This window comes from Semicossyphus pulcher, unplaced genomic scaffold, assembly GCF_022749685.1.
Source record: "Semicossyphus pulcher isolate SPU_LCO1_2020_fin unplaced genomic scaffold, fSemPul1.0.p SCAF_25, whole genome shotgun sequence".
Taxonomy (NCBI): Eukaryota; Metazoa; Chordata; class Actinopteri; order Labriformes; family Labridae; genus Semicossyphus; species Semicossyphus pulcher.
In genome coordinates this window covers 5,132,732-5,153,057 of record NW_027211699.1, presented here as the reverse complement: position 1 = coordinate 5,153,057, position 20,326 = coordinate 5,132,732, and the positions used below count along the sequence as shown (strand labels likewise).

The 20,326-nt window shown below is 41.5% G+C and overlaps 3 protein-coding genes across 4 annotated transcripts; all 3 read right to left on the bottom strand.

Annotated features, from left to right (window-relative positions):
• Positions 1-1,069: 1,069 nt before the first annotated feature.
• znf598 (zinc finger protein 598) lies at positions 1,070-9,608 on the bottom strand. Its single transcript, XM_069676396.1, has 12 exons — positions 9,388-9,608; positions 8,253-8,365; positions 7,466-7,595; positions 6,922-7,133; positions 6,599-6,816; positions 6,384-6,480; positions 5,968-6,155; positions 5,728-5,800; positions 4,759-5,636; positions 3,584-3,749; positions 3,352-3,499; positions 1,070-3,227 (listed from the first exon to the last, which is right to left on the bottom strand). The coding sequence occupies exons 1-12, from the start codon at positions 9,559-9,561 to the stop codon at positions 2,853-2,855; spliced, it is 2,772 nt and encodes a 923-aa protein (XP_069532497.1). The 5' UTR covers positions 9,562-9,608; the 3' UTR covers positions 1,070-2,852.
• Positions 9,609-10,422: 814 nt separating this feature from the next.
• On the bottom strand, positions 10,423-14,513 carry slc25a17 (solute carrier family 25 member 17). 2 transcript variants are annotated; one of them, XM_069676116.1, is made up of 9 exons: positions 14,347-14,513; positions 13,892-13,952; positions 13,725-13,791; positions 13,348-13,499; positions 13,086-13,202; positions 12,836-12,984; positions 11,818-11,913; positions 11,559-11,644; positions 10,423-11,388 (listed from the first exon to the last, which is right to left on the bottom strand). In XM_069676116.1, the coding sequence occupies exons 1-9, from the start codon at positions 14,401-14,403 to the stop codon at positions 11,235-11,237; spliced, it is 939 nt and encodes a 312-aa protein (XP_069532217.1). In that variant the 5' UTR covers positions 14,404-14,513; the 3' UTR covers positions 10,423-11,234. The 2 variants fall into 2 exon arrangements, with proteins under 2 accessions (XP_069532217.1, XP_069532218.1); XM_069676117.1 differs by having other exon boundaries at positions 13,892-13,947; positions 14,347-14,422.
• A 575-nt stretch (positions 14,514-15,088) lies between these two features.
• rpusd1 (RNA pseudouridine synthase domain containing 1) lies at positions 15,089-18,027 on the bottom strand. The gene is made up of 6 exons (XM_069676236.1): positions 17,947-18,027; positions 17,072-17,295; positions 16,624-16,747; positions 16,411-16,513; positions 16,144-16,245; positions 15,089-16,037 (listed from the first exon to the last, which is right to left on the bottom strand). The coding sequence occupies exons 2-6, from the start codon at positions 17,260-17,262 to the stop codon at positions 15,625-15,627; spliced, it is 933 nt and encodes a 310-aa protein (XP_069532337.1). The 5' UTR covers positions 17,263-17,295; positions 17,947-18,027; the 3' UTR covers positions 15,089-15,624.
• Between the last annotated feature and the right edge of the window lie 2,299 nt (positions 18,028-20,326).

The window sequence follows — 20,326 nt, the reverse complement described above, 5'->3', positions numbered from 1 at the left end:
ACTAGTTAACTAGTTTAACCCAGAAAATACATAAACAGCACTAGTTAACTACTGCTCAATAAATAAACAGCACTACTTAACTAATGCTAAATAATCAGCACTAGTTAACTAGTGCTAAATAAATAAACAGCGCTAGTTAACTAGTGCTAAATAAATAATGATTAGTACTAGTTAACTAGTTTAACCCAGAAAATACATAAACAGCACTAGTTAACTACTGCTCAATAAATAAACAGCACTACTTAACTAATGCTAAATAATCAGCACTAGTTAACTAGTGCTAAATAAATAATCAGCACTAGTTAACTAGTGCTAAATAAATAAACAGCGCTAGTTAACTAGTGCTAAATAAATAATGATTAGTACTAGTTAACTAGTTTAACCCAGAAAATACATAAACAGCACTAGTTAACTACTGCTCAATAAGTAAACAGCACTACTTAACTAATGCTAAATAATCAGCACTAGTTAACTAGTGATAAATAAATAAATAATGATTAGTACTAGTTAACTAGTTTAACCCAGAAAATACATAAACAGCACTAGTTAACTACTGCTCAATAAGTAAACAGCACTACTTAACTAATGCTAAATAATCAGCACTAGTTAACAAGTGATAAATAAATAAATAAATAAATAAATAATGATTAGTACTAGTTAACTAGTTTAACCCAGAAAATACATAAACAGCACTAGTTAACTAGTGATAAATAAACAGCGCTAGTTAACTAGTGCTAAATAAATAATGATTAGCACTAGTTAACTAGTTGAACCCTGAAAATACATAAACAGCACTAGTTAACTAGTGCTAAATAGATAAACAGCACTAGTTAACTAGTGATAGACAAATTAACGGCACTAGTTAACTAGTGATAAATAAATAATCATTAGCACTAGTTAACTAGTTGAACCCTGAAAATACATAAACAGCACTAGTTAACTAGTGCTAAATAAATAAACAGCACTAGTTAACTAGTGCTACATAAATAAATAGTGCTAAATAATGAAAACAAACAGCACTAGTTAACTACGTAGTTGTACTCAGAATAAACACACAAACAGGGATTAATTGTTGTGAGAAAGAAATAGTCATTTTAATCCGCAATTGAAGCCTTCTGGAGTGTTTTGAGTTTAGAGGAAAACAACATCTAAGTCGTGGATTTCAAAGGCAGACATAACGTAGCAGACAAGATAAAAGCTCTGTCTGGCCCATACAAATGCCATAGATATCAAATACTACACTAATGCTACATGAGTAACATGTATGACTTCCTGACCCACAGCTGTAACAAGCAGAGGATTGACAGGAAGTAACACAGTTTGTTTCTATTTAGCCAGAATGTGTATTATCGATGATTAAAAACACTTGTTTATGTTTAACCACATCTTTACAATCACCACACATTCCACGACCCAACGTGTCTCCCTATCTATCTATCTCTCTCACACACACACACACACACACACACACACACACACACACACACACACACACACACACACACACACACACACACACACACACACACACACACACACACACACACACACACACACACACACACACACACACATTTATATAAGACATGCCTTGAACAAAGAGAGAAACAACCAGTGCTGACAGAAACAGCTTTATTGAAACCAGACAGAAAGAAAGAGTAAGCTGCTGCTCATGTGTGGACACACACACACAGACACACACACAGACGCTTTCAAACACACAGAAGACAGACGCACACACAGGTGGGCTTCAATGCGAGCTAAGTGTCCTGAGAGAGAAGATGAAAAGATCGTGTGTCCCCTAACAAACAGAGCGAACATGCCCAGTGTGTCAAAGCTGGACTTCAAACGGAGAACGAGCCGAGACGGGAAAAGATGGAATGATAATGTTTGAGCTTTATGACAGAACAGGTTATTTCTTCATGGAACCTTTAACAAAACGTGAACGCTCATAAAAAGAGGTTATCGTCTCATTTTATGGCTGATCTTTAAAATGTATATTATTCAAACATGAGTGTGGAAAACAAACAGCATTGAGTTTCCAGTTGAAACCTTGTGTCACACCACCGCACTTATTAACCACTTCATCAATCAGCCGATACACCAAATCTAACGGTGAGAGACGTGAACGGAATAAAAGAAATGTGCACAATCACTGTCTAAACTGTGAACCTAGTTTTGTTCCTGAAACAGCTTTTACTTCTTCCTCACCCTCCCACATACCGCCTCTAACAGCCCCTTCTTCTGCACAAAGCAACGAACAATTCAAAGCAATTAAAACTGCTACACTTAAAGAAATGTGGATGTGGAGCTAAATCGTTGAACTGAGCATGTTTCTGTTTATTTCGTTGATTAACCAAACAGCCCCGCCGGGGAATCATACATAAATTATCAACTCTGATGTTAACAAAATACATTTCATCTTCTTCTGTTAAAACGAAAACACAAAGCAAGGTAGAAAATGTATCAATACTAATTGATGCGTTAGAGAGCAATGAAATCAGTTAAACATAAGATAGTCTCTCCTCGTTCATTAAATAAATGAAAGTGCCAGTTCCAGCTGGAGACAGCCTCAGAAGATGCGCGAGTGGAAATGAGGTTAAGATGGGACGACCCTGTGTGTCTAAACTGTGAAACCATGAACAGAACAATTCATCGTTGTCCCCACTGAAAGAAAAAACACCATGAACCATGTTAGATTCCAATTTGCAATGAGATATTAGATCCAAACTCAGTTGGTCACACGGGAGAACAGGCTGCTGTTTCCCCACACTGGCAGCTGCAGGGCTTTGACGGGGCATCAGAACATTCGCCCCTCATTGGCAAACTGAGCAGGTGAAAAAAAACAAAGGCTAGCTGATGATGCGGCTAATTGACTGCAAGGAAGGGAACTCCTCGCTGTCCCTGATGTGCAGGGTCTTATGGGAGTTGAAGTCTTTAGGGGCCAGTACCTGTCTGCAAGTGGGGCACACCTGGCAGTCCAGCTCAGCTGCTGCGTTGTCCGCTGTGGTCGGCTTCTGCCAGGCGTTCTTCTTGTTCTTGTTTTTCTTCCCTCCCCCGGCGCCCGACTGCTTCTCCAGCGCCTTACAGTCTCCGTGGGCAGTCAGAAGCTCCTGCTGCTTGCCCGTGTCCGGCAAGAGAACCAGCAGCTCGTTGAAGATGCAGTTAAAGTCTTCTCCGAGCAGGTCCTTACAGTCGCGGTGGTACTGGGCAGCTGATATCACACCCTGCGTACGAAGAGAGAGAGAATAAGGAGATACAACTCAAACATGAATGTGGTAGAGAACTAAAATATGTGGTAAGAAACACAATAGCTAAGAGTGATCATTTGAAAGCTTATGTGGTGAGAACCTGTCTGAACTGTGCAGAGTAGTTCTTGAACTCGTTGAACTTGGACTCGTCGTTGTGGAGGTACTTCCTGATGGACTGGATCAGCTCCAGGTTCCTCTGATGGAAGTCATCTGGCACCAGGTAACCATTGCTCGACATCTTGGGGGGTCTGGGAGATTAAAAGACCCACTTAGTACCTGACAAGGCCAACCTCAACTTAAAGGATATTTTAAAAAAAAGCAAGTTGTCTCACAGGTTGACGGCAGAAGGAGCAGGCTCCACCACGTTGCTGTTGAGGGGGATCCCGGTGAAGCCCGGGGGAGGTTTAGGGGCTGAGACTGCCAGGCCGGGCGGAGGTGGGGGCATAGATGAGGAGGAGGCAGGAGCCGAGGCTTTCACCGGGAAGGAGGTCTTGAAGCCTGAATGATTAAATAAAACGTGAGCTACTAGGCAGCATTAATATGAAGTTAGTTTAAAGAGGGGGTATGCTGTTTCACATTTGAAGACATATAACGTTACAATGTTGGATGTCAAGACTAAACGTGGGTGAAGTTTCAAATCTGTAGGTAAAAGTATGTTGGAGTAATCCCCAGGCTTCTCAGCTCAGTCTGCAGGCTGCTGTGAACGCCAGGTTTCACACTGTTTTTTTCTACAACCTCGGCAGGCTTCAGAGAGCTGGCCGATGAGAAGAAAGCGGGCTTGTAGGGGCGGGGCTTCTTAAAGGGACAGAGTCGTTTAAGGCAGAGGGCCTGCACAGAGCACCAGTGTGAGAAAAATGAGTTTTTTTTACTGTAAATTATGCTAAGCTACTAAGTATCCCAGAGTGAAATATGAAGCTTGAAATTAGCATAATACCCGCCCTTTAAATAAAAGGGTGTCCCAACTTTGATTTTATAATTAAAAATGATCAATTATTCAAATTCAAAGCAGAATTGCCGAGTGACATAAAAAATTCTGCAACAGACATCCCTCATGCCTTTATCAGAAAACGCGACATTTATGACGCCTTATTTTGAAAATCCAAACAAAAATGATGGTTACATCCTGTGCTTTATTGCTGCCAGTGTTGGTTCTGTCTGCTTACTGTCACTGATATGTTTAACTTCATGATCATCGTTTTAAACTTTAATCGATTTTAGATTGACTTCAGACTCGAAGTTCGCACCTGGCAGGTACCACAGATAAAAAGTAGCCTTCTGAGGAATAAGCTAAATATTAATAAAGACTCCTATCAAATTTATAATACTGTCACACTCAGAATGAAAGTGTGCATGACAGGAGAAAACTATGGTTCATGTGTAACTGCAATTAGCCTCAAATTAAGCTGATAAATTCAGCAAAGACATCTTTAAAGGAATAGTTCTGATATTTAGGAGCATAATTATAATGCACAAAATACATAAGAGAATAACAGGTAGGGGGCTGTACCTGGTGGTGGGTTCTTGGTTATGAGTGCAGGGAACTCTTCCTCCGGCTCAAGAGGAGCATCTGTGCTGGGGTTTGGTTTTACTGCAGCGACCTCCTTGATAATTGGTTGTGATTTTTCAGGGTGGCCGTTAGCCAGTCCACTTGTCACAGCAGCGGTCACACCACCAGAGAGCGGTTTGTTCCAGGTTTTCTCAGGGACGTTCTCCTTTTGTGCCGCCGTTTCCACTGAGATTGCGCTTTGTGTTGTCCCTGACGCTGAGGACACGGACGCGGAGGGAGCAGCTGTGTTCTTCTGCTGCTTTTTCTTCTTGCTGGCTTTAGAGGCAGGCGGATCGACGCTGGGGGTCGGGCTTGGAGTGTTGGAGGTCGCCGTCGGGGGTTTGCTGTTTCCTCCTTTAACTGTGAGCAGAGAGGAGATGTCCAACATGGTGGGCACAGAGCGGAACTCCTGCTGCGTCAATCCTCCGGCGTCATCGTCAGAAGAGGGAGGAGAACGAGTAGACGTCGCTTTCCCGTTATCCCCTACTTTTTTTTTCCTGCGTGAAGACGAAGATGTCGAGGAGGAAAGGAGCTGAGGGCCAGAGGAGGCGGAAGGGAGCGGAGGGGGAGGTCTGGAGGAAGGAGGCGGTTGAGTGGTGGGTTTAGCTACAGCAGTATGGCCAGACCAAGCAGAGTTTCTGCCAGCTGCAGTTTTCAGGGGCCGGATTTTGGAGACAAGCGCGGGGAAATCCTCCTCGTGGAAAGAGGAAGTCTTCTTCGGCTGAGCGGAGTATGCCGGGGTCATGGGAGATGACACAGCAACAGCTGAGAGGCTCGGGAAGTCGTCTTCCTTTAAAGCCGTTGGGGCTTGTGTTACCACCGCAGGAGCTGGCTTTACACTGGAAAGAGACACGCACAACAGAGAGTGAACATCTCAGAACAGCAGAGCTTACAATGAGGGGTACGGTTTGTATGTGTGTAAGAAGTTACATTGATGTGGCAGCTGTTGCTCCCAAAGCGGGGAAGTCATCTTCTTCTGGATTTTTGCTCTTCATTGTTCGTACTGTGAAAAAGACCAACAGAAAACAGTGAGCGAGCCAGTTCCTGCTCCTGCTCTAACGTACAGGCATCCCATGATGAAGTGAGACGAGCTCAGGGACCGCTGTTTAACTAAGCCAGATAGAAAAACAAACATACACTGTCGATATTTCTTTAATGTTCCTGTTTTACCTGGAGGTTTAATTGTTGGTTTGATTTGTCCGATCCGGTGTCTGGGCTCCTCTGGTTCTGTTCTCTCCGTCCTCTCCTCTCTGCAGTGTTTGGGAGCACTCCTCTCCTGTACTGCTCCTCTCTCCTCTTGTCTACGCATGGCCATGGAGGCTCTCCTAGCAGCTGCCAGCTCCCTGTCTTCTTCCTCTCTGCACGAACAAGAGCACATTCACATGCATGATTAAAAATTCAAGATTGCCATAATAGCTGTAACATCCTCCGTTTTCTCTTTGGTCGGCCATCCTTTTATTGCAAACTACACCTGACGTCCGGCTTGATAAGTAAGGTGCACATGTACACCTGCACATACCTTTTCCTTAGCATCACAGGGCTTATATATTGACGTACAGGAATAGCCACCACATTGCTTAACTCACCGGGAGTATCTCCAGCTCTTCTGTCCCCCCTGCGGCCTTCCTCCTCTTCCTCCTCGACTTTGTCGCACCTCCTCATAGTCCTCACCTGACACCATACCTGAGAACACACGTTTTGTTACATTCACTGCCTTTAAACTAAAGTTATATACCAACAAGAATCCTCTAAATACAAAGAAGAGGTCAAACCACCAAACAATAACAACATTATCACCCACCGTCATTTCTCCTCTGTTGTCTCGGTGCGTAGTTAAACTGCAGGTCGATGTGCCGGTTCTGTCGCGCCTCCGCGCGGTTCTTGCTGTGTGCTGCGGCCTTGTGGGCCTTGTAGTCGATCTCAGAGCGGAAGGCGTGGGTGAACTGTTCTGTGGCACAGCGGCCTTCCTCACACAGATAGTGACTGTCTCTGAAGTGGTCGCTCAGGTATGGATAATCACTGTCAGGAGAATAGTTTAAATTAAAAATTAAACAGTTTTTTTGTACAGGACCCAAAAACTATACTTTATGTGGTTTCTGTGCGCGTTTCAACAGTTATACACACCTGTAATATTCCTGGGAACCGTCAGCATCACAGAAATGACAGAAGTAGTGGTCCCTGCGCAAGTGTTTTAGCAGCTCATCATTATCAAGGTAGCGGTCGTCACAGAATTTGCACAGCGGGTGTCCTCGGTGGCTCGTGTCGTCCGGGTCTCCATGTGCTCTGTGACGTGCCAGTTCCTTACGGTTGTACCACTTACGCTCATGGGAGAAGATCTGGGGGAGAGATAGTTAGGATCATCGCAAGGAAAATTATAAACATATTTACAGATAACTAACTAAATGTTGTGCTGCTTACTGGAAGCTTGACAATGTTATGGTTTCTCCTTCAATCAAGATAAGCAACATTTACTTATTTTCCTTTTTTTTAAATTTACATTTTTAATTATTTAAATTGTAATATTTTGTTGCAAATTTTTATTTTTTGTTGTTTTAATTCTTGCCATTTCAAGAAAATTGGGATGCACATTTGTATAAAAAGGTGGTATATAAATAAAGATGGTTATTCCACTCCAACAGACCATCAGGGTGCTAGTTTATTAGTATACCTTGAGATGCTTTGTGCAGAGCTTGCAACAGAAGAGCTCGTGCGTCTTCCTCATGTGTTGCTCCAGCTCCTCAAACTTTGAGAAAACCTTCGGCTCTGAGCAGCGGACGCACTCTGGCAACAGCAGATGCCTGAAAACACACACAGCATGAGATAACCCAATCAGACTTGAGTCACACAATCAGAGACTAAAGTCAAGATAGCAAATAAGCTCCTATTAACACAGAGAAAATACTTAGGACAATTAATTTAATTATATATATCTATTATCGTAATGATTTTCCTCAGTTTAGTCGACTAAAAAGATCAGATAAAAGCTGTTTTGTAGACATATAATGCAGGATTTAAAAGGTGCAGGAGATAAATCCCTGCACCTTTAAGAGGCTGCTATATACTTGCACATAAAACATAAACACTCACTTATGTATCACACTGCTGCATGCTGAGATGACAAGAGGTGCATCTCCGGCCATTCATGCATGTGTTTAGCTATAGTTACTATGGTTACTATGAGTAATGATCTGTCATATCATCTGTTTGCACTCTCAGGGCAATAAATCAGGAGGTTTTTCTTTCTTTATATTTACCAGAAATCTAGCCATTTTTACAGTGTTTTTTAATCAATCTTTTACTTAGATTATGGCTGCTTTTTTGAGGACCTAGCGCAAAATTAACGGACACTGGTCGACTTCCCATTGATTTCAGTTGTCAGCAATTAGCCAGTTAGAATTAATAACTGCCACTGGACAACAATGTCATGAAGAATGGATCATGGAGCAGAACAGTACCTGTACTTGGCATAGATCCTCTCATCACTGAAAAAGATATCGTGCTTCTTCTCACAGTGGAACTGCTGGTAGGGCAGACACGAGAAGGCCTCCAGTTTTTTAACGAACACCACCTGAAAACAACAGTAAAGTCAGGACACAAGAACTGCTGAACTTTATAATATAATAAGGCTGTAGGGCAAGGTTGTAAAAAATTATGTTTATTATTCTGATGACACTGAGGCTGTTTTTTTTTTTACTGTAATTGTAAGTAAAGAATTTGATAAAAGTGCTGCTCATTTAACACTGCTGTCACAAGAGTACTACGTCATGTCATGGCTATCCTGTGGAATTATGGGAAAATACCCACCTTGTAAACCCAAGCCACAACAGAAAAGCTTTGCAAAATTGAACAGCTTAATATTTTCCAATAGAAACACCCAGCTGTTATAATTATTAACAACGAACCTTTCAAATATTACAACACTTATATCATGGTTGACAGCTAAAGTTACTGCTGAATGTCGTGGCAGGTAGTGAGGCCCTAACTGGTGTGACACTGACCAGCTGAGTTGACAAGTTGGCCGAAGTCTGTCTAGTTAGCAACTTGTATCGTTTCTTTACCTATGAGTAAATAACCGAATGGCGTTACTGGCACCCGACACGCAAATTAATTAAAAAGAGGGTTTGAATTTGAACACAAGTAAAAACAACTAGCTGGCTACCAACCACCGCTGAGCCATTTAACCTGCTCACGTTGGTTAGTTAAAAAGGTGTCAGCTGACTGAAGTCAGATCACTGAATCACAAATTCACGTCACAGTAAATGTTGATAGTTTATAAAACCAACGACCTACGAACAAAACCTCTTAGCTAACTGTACCTGAGTTAAAATAGAGCTAACTAGCAATCCTACATTGATGGACATGCTAATGTTAGCTTCTTTTGCTAAGCTAATGACAGCGAGCAAGTAGTCTGAGTCGTTGGTAGACCCTGTTCGCAGCACTGTCTTATTTAAAAGAAAGTTATTTTATGTATTAAAAAGCCAACATAGGTTTTATTGCACACATTTACTACAATGAGGCTGCCAGAACGATGCGGCCTAGCTAGCAACACCCGGCGCCATCCCCGGGCCACAGTAGCGAAGTAATGCCCACCTTGTCGAGCTCCTCCCGGCAGACCGCACAGTACTTCTGGTCGCACAGCACCCTCATTTTGGTGGAGCAGCGGTAACAAACCGGGTGGTCGCATTTTCCTAAGGCGAAGATCTCAACTTCCTGGCAGCACAGGACGCATAACTTCTCTGTTTCTTTAACGGTTGTTGAATCCATAGTGGTAAAAAGGCACAAATCAACTTTAGTACTATTAGTTATTAGGGAGAGTCAGAGCCGCTGAGATGCTTACGTAATTATGAGAGTCTGAGCTACTGTCGCGTTAGGTAACTGCTGAACCTCTGATCTGTATAGCATAGGGATGGACTATCTGCCCTCGGCTGCGGTGCTGCTTAGACCTATCGCGTACATGTCGATCTGCGCAGGCCATCACGTCTGATCCACGTGTGTACCAAGGTGTGTGCCGGACACCGGTCCTGGAGTGTGATGCTGATAAAATATACTGTACTTCGAGAAATATGTTCACAAAGCATTATAAAGTAAATACACCCTTGCATATTTATGGATTTTTATGATGTGTGTTACGAAAATTCATTGGATAATTATCGTTTTAACTCAACTACTTAGATTTAAAATGTATATATAGATTTAAAGCCATTCCCATAAATATTAGACAATTTTACACTAAATTGTGAAATTAAATAAGGAAAACATAGTTTCTGCAGTTTGCTTACTGGTTTGCACTATTGTCTCTCGTAGCTTGTACATATTTTTTTAATATCTAATGTTTAATGCAGGCTTGTAGTTTTTAGTTTAATATTTAATGTTTAATGCTTTTACGTTGAGGCCGAAGTTAAACAGGAGTCAAATTCCTTGTATGTGTACATACCTGGCCAATAAAGATGATTCTGATTGTCCTTCTTATCGTTGGTCAAAGTTTGACATCTATTGTATCTCCATGAATGTTCCCACCTGAAAACTGTCAACTGCATGTCCCACTCCCTTTGCTTCCAGGTAATCCAATAATTATTTGTATTTTTACAAAAGGAAAAAGTAGCAGATGACTTAAAAGTCTGTAACATTTTATTGGTAGATTTGTGACAGAAAGGACAGATTTCCAGGAAGTTAAAGTCTCCATCATGTGGTCTGTAGGCAGTGATAGCTACAGTGGCCCAATCCCAATCTCCACACTCACGGACTTTGAGGCGCGTTCCCGATTAAGTGTGCGAGTGCTTAGTGCTGTCCGACGGTCAGATCACAGAGTGCGTGAGGGCTCTGATGCGGACTTTTCAACGCCAAATCACGGACTTTCCATGAGTCCGCATATTTGCAGACTTTCCTGTGGGACTTACCCAAAGTTCATAGCGAGCTTGGTGACGTATACAAACGTGATTGTTCAGCCCCCCACGAAATGTAAACATATGTTTGTACATTGAAGTAGTATTCAATAAAGTTTGAACAAATGTAAACAATGCGAGCGTGGACGCCAATGGGAACCGCAAATATGTTTATCTGTAAGTGACAACAATTAAATATTTGCAAATGATTAACATTAAGGCCTTTCTGACTTTTGATAGTTTGTTAAATAAAACTTATCTTATCATAAAATATGTAAACACTGTAAGACACACAAATACATGCTGGAGGTCGGCTTTTTTAATCAGATTTAATGGCCCATCTGGTTTCCAGGCAACGTGTGATGCCATGAAAGTGTGTCTCATTCCTCCTTTTTATGCAGTTCTCAAACCCTCACAGATTCACGAACTGCACGCCTGACACCATTAAAGTCTGTGAGTGTTCAGTGCTTAGACTTTTGGGTGGAGTTTGGGATTGGGCCACTCTGTCAGTGTTTTACTGTGGTCAAGCGTCCATGTTTGTAGTCATCTTTCCAGCTAGCGTCTCTTGTAGTGGTTGTTGCTCATTCCCATGACTCTGAAAGTGACGCTGGCGATTTTCTCATAGAGAAGGAACATGAGGGCAGCAGTCAGCACCGTCTGCAGCAGCTTGGCTTCCAGGCCTTTAAACAGACCCAACATACCAGACTTCCTATGAGGGAAACCAGGGATTAAAAGCATAATGAATGAGCTGCATGATTGTGGGTAGTTATACATATATTGGTTAAAAGGACAGTAGGCCTCATGCAAGAAAAACTTGTATGAACAGGTTTATCCTTAAATTTCATGAGTGGGTGTGTCAGCATGTGTGCATGTACCCACCTCACTCTGTTGAGCAACAGACACTTGATAGTCCTTAGACTTGACAGTAGTTTGGACTTCTCTGTTGACTCGTTGAACTGACCAAACTAGAATAAAAAGGATAAAAAACTAAACACAAAGATTTGCCTTAAAAGCTCCAATTTAAAGAAATCTATGAGCAAATATGGCATATTTTTTAATTTTTAATATATGGCAACTTTTAAGAAAGTGAAGAGTAAACAAACAACATTCGCAGACATACTGTGGACATAAAACCTACCCTAAGAATGGACTGTATGGTCTGTAGTGGGTATGTGACCGTGGTGGCAACAGCTTTGGCAATGGCGCCGATGATGAAGACCTCAACAGACGACAGCTTGAGGGCAAAAGGAAAGAAACTTCACATATTTTTTCACATTTTTGTTTAATCTCATGATGTCATCAAAATAGAGAACCAGTGATAACCTTTAATTTTGAGGATTATGCTTGTCTGGTGGGTTTACAGGGTCAAATAAAAGGACTCACAGGTCATAAACAAAAACTATTAATTGTCTTTTAATCTGTTGATTTCTATTCAAACCGTGTTTACTTTCTATTTAACATTCCCTTTGCATGTACAAAAATAAAGCCCCTAATAAGCAGCATTTTAGCTTGTTACTATTTATAGCAACAGTACAGGTATAGATGTAGTAAACCCAAAATGTTAAGTCACCATATGAGGACGGAGGGACACACGAGTTTAATTAATACATTTTCCACAATTGCTTAATAAAAATAAAAATGCACTTAGTATGAAGTCACATGCATTTTGGGATTTTAAGGCAGACACTCTTTTTAGTGCTCAACTCCCCCAAAATCATGTGAGCAGAATTACAAAGTCTCTGCATATCAAGCGTCTACTCATCCAGATGATGGGATGACATTGAACTCCCCTCCTTCCCTTTTTCATTGGCTTATTACAAGCACATATGTTTGTTCATTTATTTTATAACTCGGATGGAAGAAAGTTTAAAAATGTAAATGTAATCAGGATAGGACTTTTGTGTGCTTTTGATCATTCTTAATCCACTTCTCTCACTCATAGATTTTTCTATTTAGAAATATTGGCATTAGCCGAGAAACTAGCTGGACCATGCACTAAAATAAATATCGGCATTGATGCCTGAAATTATCTTGAACATTGGCAACAATGTCAAACTGAAAAAAAATATAAAAACACTATATTGTAATTTTCTGAAACCGTTCCTCCAGATGTATACTCCTTACTCCTCCCTCATCCCACTCTGAATCATGCTCACCTCCCTGGGAACTCCTCTCCTCAGCTGCCTCTTCAGGCTTTCATAAATCATGAACTGTATGCCGGGGTTCAACACCAGCAGCAGGGACGGGAAGGTCCCGTTCCACAGAGCTCCCACGCCCTCATCACGGACGATCTGCACAAATGCATCTGCAAAAACAAAAGAGTATAGAGTATAAATGTAAGCTACAGTGTGTGGTGAGTAAACACAGACTCAGAATTACTTCTGACTTCAGACAATGACAATTTACCCAGAATGCCAGAGTAGTTGGTGGGGCGAATGTCTTCATTGCGAAATTTGGAACCCTGAAGCTTCAGCCTGGTGTTGACCACCCACAGAGGAGTAGTAACCAGTACGTTTATAACACCTGGAAACAAGACAACAAACGCTAACTGTGGCTAACTGTGGCTAACAGTGTCCACATCTGCAAATCTTGTTTGACACATGGAAAAGTTGTGTTGGAAACAAAAATTGACAGAAAAACAAGGCTCTTATGATTTGCACTTTCTTACCTGCAGCGATTCCTATAAGTAAGTCAGTGCTGGGTGCTGACGGTTTCCCCCTTAGCCAGCCAGCTTTGAGGCTGTGGAAGCAGTAGAAGTACACAAAGTTGGAGCAGCACAGGCTGCAGATGACCGGGAACCAACCTCTGTACGGGGCTAATCTGAAAGAGGACAACATGGGGCACATCTTAGAGCCCTTTTTCTGCTCTGCTGTATTGGACAGATCTTTTCTTTACATCTTGTTAGTTCAGCTGGAAATGTGTGAAGTGCTTGTGATGTGTAAAAAACCAGGTCTATTTTACACATGACATATCAAACACATAGATTTAAGAAATTTGCTGGCAACCAACTACATAGAATCTGGTTTAACACTATTTATCACTCACAGTCCTTCCTCTTTGATAATTTCTGTCAGAATGGCGGGTGTTGACTTGGCCTTCCTATTTTCATCCACTGAACACAAACAAAACACAACACATGTAATTTATAACATTGCTGTACATTGTAATACTATTGGTTTTAAATAAAGGGCTGCATCAATGCTGTTTCTTACCTTGAAGCCTCAGTCTGGCAGTATCAAGAGGGAAGAACACTGTCATGGCAGTCACACTTCCCTAAAACAGGCTACAATCAGTATTCATTGAAATTCACGGAAGTAATCTAAGACCAAACACGATTGGAAATCTGATAATTATAAGTCAAACCAGGGATGTATACCACGAAACACATGAAGCGATCAAAGCTACTGTATTTTCTGAAGGGCCATATCAAACTTCTTAATTCGGCAAGGACAGTATGTTAAATCTAATACCAGTTATTGCCGAATTTAATGTCTGGTCAAACATTTTAAGATTTATAAATCTTACGTCTGAAACTACAGGGCACGTTACATTTTAAATTAAGTTTCGTGTGTAGAATTCACAGCTTCTGAACACTGAACTATAGCAATAGAAAATGCCATTACCCACTCAATTACTGGGATTAAAAGTGAAAGTAAGGCTAACTCACCATTGCTCCTGACACAGCGTGAACCAAACTCTCGTACGAGAAAACCGCGGAGCTCATTTTGAACGAGGTTATAAACTAACTTAACCTGAACACCCGGTGAAACTGATATTCCTAAAGCAAAACAGTCTTCCTTCGCCCACACGGCTCAACCTGCTGTTATGATGTCCCGCTTCCTTATGGATGACTGACGCTCCTCAACAGAGCACGGAGGCATTATGGGTAATGTAGTTCTCGTCGACCTGTTCGACGGGGTTAGTTTTGTCAGTTTTAGATGTGGTTTCTTTATCTTATTTTACTTTTAATGTGGTCTTACAAGAAGTACAATGTATGACCACAAAATCTGGCCTAAAAAATACCCATACATTCTTTGATTTTGTTTTAGGCAGTGCAGAGGCCATGAGAAAAGTCCACTCGAAATTATTATGTCCCTATTTCTTTACTTTTTTCTTAACGAATATATGTTTTCAGTATGTTAAAGACAGGATTCTTAAATTGGATTGCATTTGGATTTATCATCACCTTTAGAGGTACATACACGTACGCATAATACAGGTATGCTTCCCTAAAAAATGTGCAGCAATAACTGTATAAAAAAAATTCATTTGTATTTATATATTGACAATGATTTGCAGCAAAGTCAGCTATCAACCTCAACCAGGGCTGCACAATAAGACACGTTTTCATCTTCATCACAACATGAACATGCTTAATAAACACACACAAAAAACTGCCTGGAATGCAATTAATAAAAAAATCTGTTTATTTACATGCTATCTGTCAGCTACCTTCAGATTAGTTGCTGTCAGTTTGGTGGCATCTTTGGCTAGCATGATGACTAAGGAAGGAGAGAAGATCCAGGACAATGTAGTTTATGAAGACAGGGTGGTGAAGAGGAGCACTTCTGCTGTTTGGAACTCCAACAGCAGAAAGACACAAGAGCTATAATTAATAGCAAAAAGCACTTTAATATTTATAGCCTGAAGTAGTTTCCAGACCAGTATCTATTTTTCTGGTCTGTCATGGTGGCCTCTCTCTGTCATGGCCTACTCTCACTTCCTTGATTCTCAGTTTTTCAGGATATGTGTCTCCTGGCAAAGTAACAGCGGTGCCAAAACTTTTATGATGAAAACACTTTATTATGATTGACATTACTGTACTTTAAAGGACGTTCAGTATGTCCCAGCATCCTTCCATGATTCCGCAAATTCATTCGTGCTTTACATGACCGTCATAAGTTAAAAGTTAAATAATAATTTAATATAAAAATCCATTAAAAAATCACTCTCCAGCCCATTCACTCAGCCATTCCTGGCAATGCCTCCTCTGCTCCTCACTCTCCTCCTTATTGCTCCGTTGCCTGCCTCCTTTCCTCCTCTCCACTTCTCTTCTTGCCCTCTCTCTCTCCTCCTCTTTGTTCTTTCTGTCTTCCTCCGCCCTCTGCTCCAGTAGCGCCTCCACGGTGGCCGCCAGTGTCCGTAACGTGCGCTGAGGGAGCCACTTTGGATCCGCGGTGGGGGTGAAAGGGTCTTCAGCAGAGACGAGCAGGGGCTGAGGTTCAAGGGGAATGTGGAGGAGGTGAGCGTGTAGCATCATGCGGTAGGGGGTGACATCTGCTCCCGAGCTGTAGGTGAAATCCCCAACGATAGGGTGGCCTATTGCGCTGCAGTGGACCCGTAACTGGTGAGTTCGGCCTGGGGGGTAAATCAAGAAATCAAGACATAGAAAACCTGTCCAGAACAAAGAAAATTGATCACCAGATTTTTTATCTTATATGACAAGAAGCAAATGAGTTTTTACCAGTGAGTGGCTGCAGTAGCACCTTGGTTACAGAGTCTCCATCATACAGCCCATACTCCAACACCGTCAGCTCAGTTTGGCAAGGCTTGGGGTTCTCACAACCTGAAGTTAGATAAATAATGTGTTGTCAGTTATAAACTGAGATATTAAATGTAAAACATAAGACAGGAAAGCAGCGTTTTTCTGTTAAATAGATCAAGACGCATCATCAAGTATCCAACAAGTACATATGTGCATATGTAACATTTTCAGTCTGATCTTGTGTACCTTCTGTTCCCTCAGTACACATCATGTGTGTTTTCCCCTCTGAAGAATTCTTGCCTATGGAGAAGCCCAAAGTTTGTGTCTCTTCGTGCACCAAGCCACGTACCTGAGAAGACAAGACAATCTGGAATGAATGACTTGTCCTTAAAGACACAAAACAGAACAAATATTAATCTTGCAGTGTCACATGTGTGTCACTGTGTTTGTGTTCAATACCAGGGCGAGGTAGGCTTTGGTGACTGTGCGGTCCTTGAAGCAGCGGTACGCCCAGCCGGCAGCAGCCTTATTGAGGGCGACACAAAGAGCCCCACTTGTGGAGAAATCCAACTGATGACAGAACCTGTCGTTTGAGGAGAGAGAAAGATGATGATCACTATCACTGTTAGGGGTGGCTGTGGCTTAGAATTAAGAGCAGGTCGTCCACTAATCAGAAGATTGACTTTTCAACCCCTAGATCCGGCTGTCCACATTTTAAAGTGTCCTTGGGTAAGACCATGAACCTTAAATTGCTCACTAAGGAATTAGATGGCAGGCAGGTTTGCACTTTGCATAGCCGCCTCTAATGTGTGTGGTGTAAAGCCTTTTAAGTGCAGTCCATTTACTGTTGCCACTTAAAAGCATGGCGTAAGTGTGCTGGTGTATCTGTTCTCAGTGTGATTCTGACCTGAATCCATAGTAGGTGCTGGGGTCTGCCAACTCAGGGAAGTGGTGCCGAAGTTGCGCCTGCACGGTGAGTTTCTCGTACCACATCTTGCTGTCAATGCGGATGTCCCAGTGTTTGTCCACTACTATGTAGTCATCGCTGTGGTACAGCACACGCAGGCCCTCCAGGCTGGCCGGCTCTGTGGTCATCATGTGCAGCTTTTAACTGACACAGCTCATACAGCCCTGCAGAGACAAGGTGGTCGTCTTTGTATTTCACTTCTTTCATTATGACTGAATCAGGCAGGGGTGCAGACAGTATTGCTTTGCTTGAGAAAAAGTATAAATACTATAGTGAAAATTAACTCTGTTATAATAGTATTCTTACAAATGTAAATTTTAGTGGAGTAAAGCCAACAATACTTCCCTTCTAAAAAGAAGATTATTAGCATAAAAAGAGATAAAAATGCTAATACTACAATAAAGAAGAGTACAGTCATTTGCCTTGTGTGTCCAGGTCGTGTTAACTCTTGCAACAACGCATGGAATGAACTGACATAGTCATAAAGTAAATGTCTTAACCACAGCGTCTCAACATTAACATGTTCAACACCAAGAGAGGAACGGATAGTTGCCCTTTCTGTGCCTCAAGTAGTTTTCTTGTCCCAGTCAATACGTTACTTATGCAGAAATTAAGGTAAGGCACATGTCCCCTCTGGTTACATCGTTCAAACAGTGGGGAAGATAACTTTTTGGTTAGCTAGCTGCAGTTTATCGTCCCCCGTTAGCATCGTTTGTTAACACCATGATATAACTAGCTAGTCGTCTTTTAACATCATAACGCTGCAACTCTCTGTATAACTATCACGATTAACAAGATTATAAAAATATAGTTACCAAAAGAAAGCTTTCATCTACAGATACAGATGTAAACACAACCACAAGTGGTGCCAAGAACTACGCAGCTGCTAATTCTTCTTCTATGTTTTCTATGGCGGAAAATAACCAATGTGAAAGATGTATAGCGCCACCCGCTGTACTTAAGTATGTAACATCATGGCTCTGTGTATTAGCTGTGCAAACAGAAGTAGGATTATTGAGTAATATATGAACAATTACAGGTACATAACATAACCGTATACCTTCCTATAATTTCATCAAGCTTCCTTTTTTATTTCTTCTTCATTACTTTCATATACATGTACTTTATATTCATACTTTTCATATACATGCAGTGCATTCCCTGCTATGACAAGCTACATGGTTTGCTGTTACTGTGTTTATCTTCATTAATATCACATTCATTAAATCAGATTATTGTGTTTTCCACTCCTCGCCTGCATGGTTGGCTAAAATCTATATTTAATGACCACATCATGGATTATGTCAAGACTATTGAACCTGAAATGTAGAGTCCATCATCTTGACCCAGGGGATTATGTGTATTGCATTTACTTCATCTCTTTCTGCTCCCTCAGTAGTTACTGTTCATGGTCATTCAGCCATTATATGTGATGTCCATAATCCCTCACCTCAACCTCACCTCGACATTTCTATTTAGCTGATGACACGCTCCATCCCTTATTATCAGCACGCACCGGCAACAGTGGCGGGAGGGGGGTTAGCAGGGTCTTAAGCTGCACCTGAAAGAGGCTGTAATATTTAAAAAAACATCAATCTGGCTTACATTAATATGTATAAAAAATTATATATAGTAATATATTTAATTTATGTATTGATGTTCTAATTACGCAAATGATGGTGACCCTTGACCTTTGCTGCTCATTGCGCTATTTGATTGGTTAGTTCGTGTCCTTAAAAGCGTGAATGAATGTGTGGTACAACAGTTTCCAGTCAAGGAGTTACTACAAGTGTCGCATAGAGAGTGAAATACATCAGGTTCATGCTAATCAGCTAATTACGGAAACAATGGAGAGTGGATAATGTTGATGGCGACTATCTCAGACTGCTAATTCAAGCAGTGAGAACGCTAACATGGTAGAGACCTTGTAATGCAAACATGGAGGATTGTATGGAGGAGGACAGTGACGAAGAGGACTGTCTTAATAAACTACATTATTACTGTAAGTTTTGCTGTTACCTTAAAGTAAGCTACTTTTGTCCTGTGCTGTGCGCCTCAGGGTAACAACAGTTGGCAGGCGGCTGCTAGCTAGCAGGAGTTGTGTGTTGCTGACCAATGCTAACATGGTGGGGACATGGTATCGCAAACATAGAGGATTACAAGGAGGTAAGTGAAGAAGAGGACTGTCTAAACATGCTACGTTTTAACTTTAAGTTTTGCTGTTAGCTAAAAGTAAGCTACTTTTGTCCAGTGCTGTGTGCCTCAGGCTAACGTTAGCAACAGCTGGCAGGCAGCTAGTAGCTAGCAGGTAAGGAGGTTTGTGTTGCTGCTGACATAGATGAATCTGCTTGAGCTTGACGTTTTTAACACTAGCAGTGCTACTGTTGTTTTTTTTCACATATTAACTATTTTCGAAATACACAGATACTTTTTGTGATGATGATGTCACTGAAATTAAAACTTATTTATCCCTTTTGGCTGTTTGGACACAGTCTTCTCTCAGAAACCGGAAACTTCTCAGCTCCTCCGGCATAACCATCTTCTGTTGTGTGTCCATATCGTCAGCATGGTCCAAACGCTATTCATTTCTCCACATTAATTCCATCATGCCATGACCTCCTCGCAGTTCGTGCTTACAATGTGCTGATTGTTTTGAACATACGGTGCTGAAGCTCGCTGGTTGAATTAAGTGCACGCTCTCCCAGGAAGTAATCCCTCCACACAGCCAGGTATGATTCTGTTGTCAGCTAAGAAGATCAGGAATCATTATATAATTGGATTTTCATAACTCAATCTGCTTCCTACCATGTGTGTGTGTGTGTGTGTGTGAGACAGGTGTCACTACAGAATGGGATTAAAACAGGCCGTATGTCCCTATTGTTGGGTTTCTGGTTATGTTACGTAACATTTTGGAGCCAATCTTCTCACAGAGCTGAGTGGTAGATTGGCGTGTTTACCTGAGAGATGCACGTGGCTCGACACAGAAATCACAAACAGACAGACGAGAGAGAAGAGAGAGACAAAGACATTCATGACGATCCCTTTCAATAGCATAGATCTTTTATTTTCCCTTGATCTAAACCAGGATTTTCTTTTGCTCTCTTAACAAAAAGGACCCACCTGGATGTTGTATTTCTCTTTAGCTGACTCCATGTTGTGCAAGGCGACCTTCACCATCTTGGATTTATCCTTTTG

Bases quoted from the DNA above. Each gene is read 5' to 3' on its own strand.
- znf598 (XM_069676396.1), bottom strand. From the start codon at position 9,561: ATGGATTCAACAACCGTTAAAGAAACAGAGAAGTTATGCGTCCTGTGC. The intron at 7,134-7,465 runs GTATACTAATAA...TCTCTCCCCCAG, and splicing joins TCTGCACAAAGCATCTCAAG to ATCTTCTCCCATGAGCGTAA. The intron at 6,817-6,921 runs GTGTGTATAACT...TTCTCCTGACAG, and splicing joins GGTTCCCAGGAATATTACAG to TGATTATCCATACCTGAGCG.
- slc25a17 (XM_069676116.1), bottom strand. From the start codon at position 14,403: ATGAGCTCCGCGGTTTTCTCGTACGAGAGTTTGGTTCACGCTGTGTCA. The intron at 13,792-13,891 runs GTAAGAAACAGC...GTTTGTGTTCAG, and splicing joins TGCCAGACTGAGGCTTCAAG to TGGATGAAAATAGGAAGGCC. The intron at 11,645-11,817 runs GTAGGTTTTATG...TTTTTATTCTAG, and splicing joins CCATACAGTCCATTCTTAGG to TTTGGTCAGTTCAACGAGTC.
- rpusd1 (XM_069676236.1), bottom strand. From the start codon at position 17,262: ATGATGACCACAGAGCCGGCCAGCCTGGAGGGCCTGCGTGTGCTGTAC. The intron at 16,748-17,071 runs GTCAGAATCACA...CTCAAACGACAG, and splicing joins AGCACCTACTATGGATTCAG to GTTCTGTCATCAGTTGGATT. The intron at 16,514-16,623 runs GTATTGAACACA...TTGTCTTCTCAG, and splicing joins CCAAAGCCTACCTCGCCCTG to GTACGTGGCTTGGTGCACGA.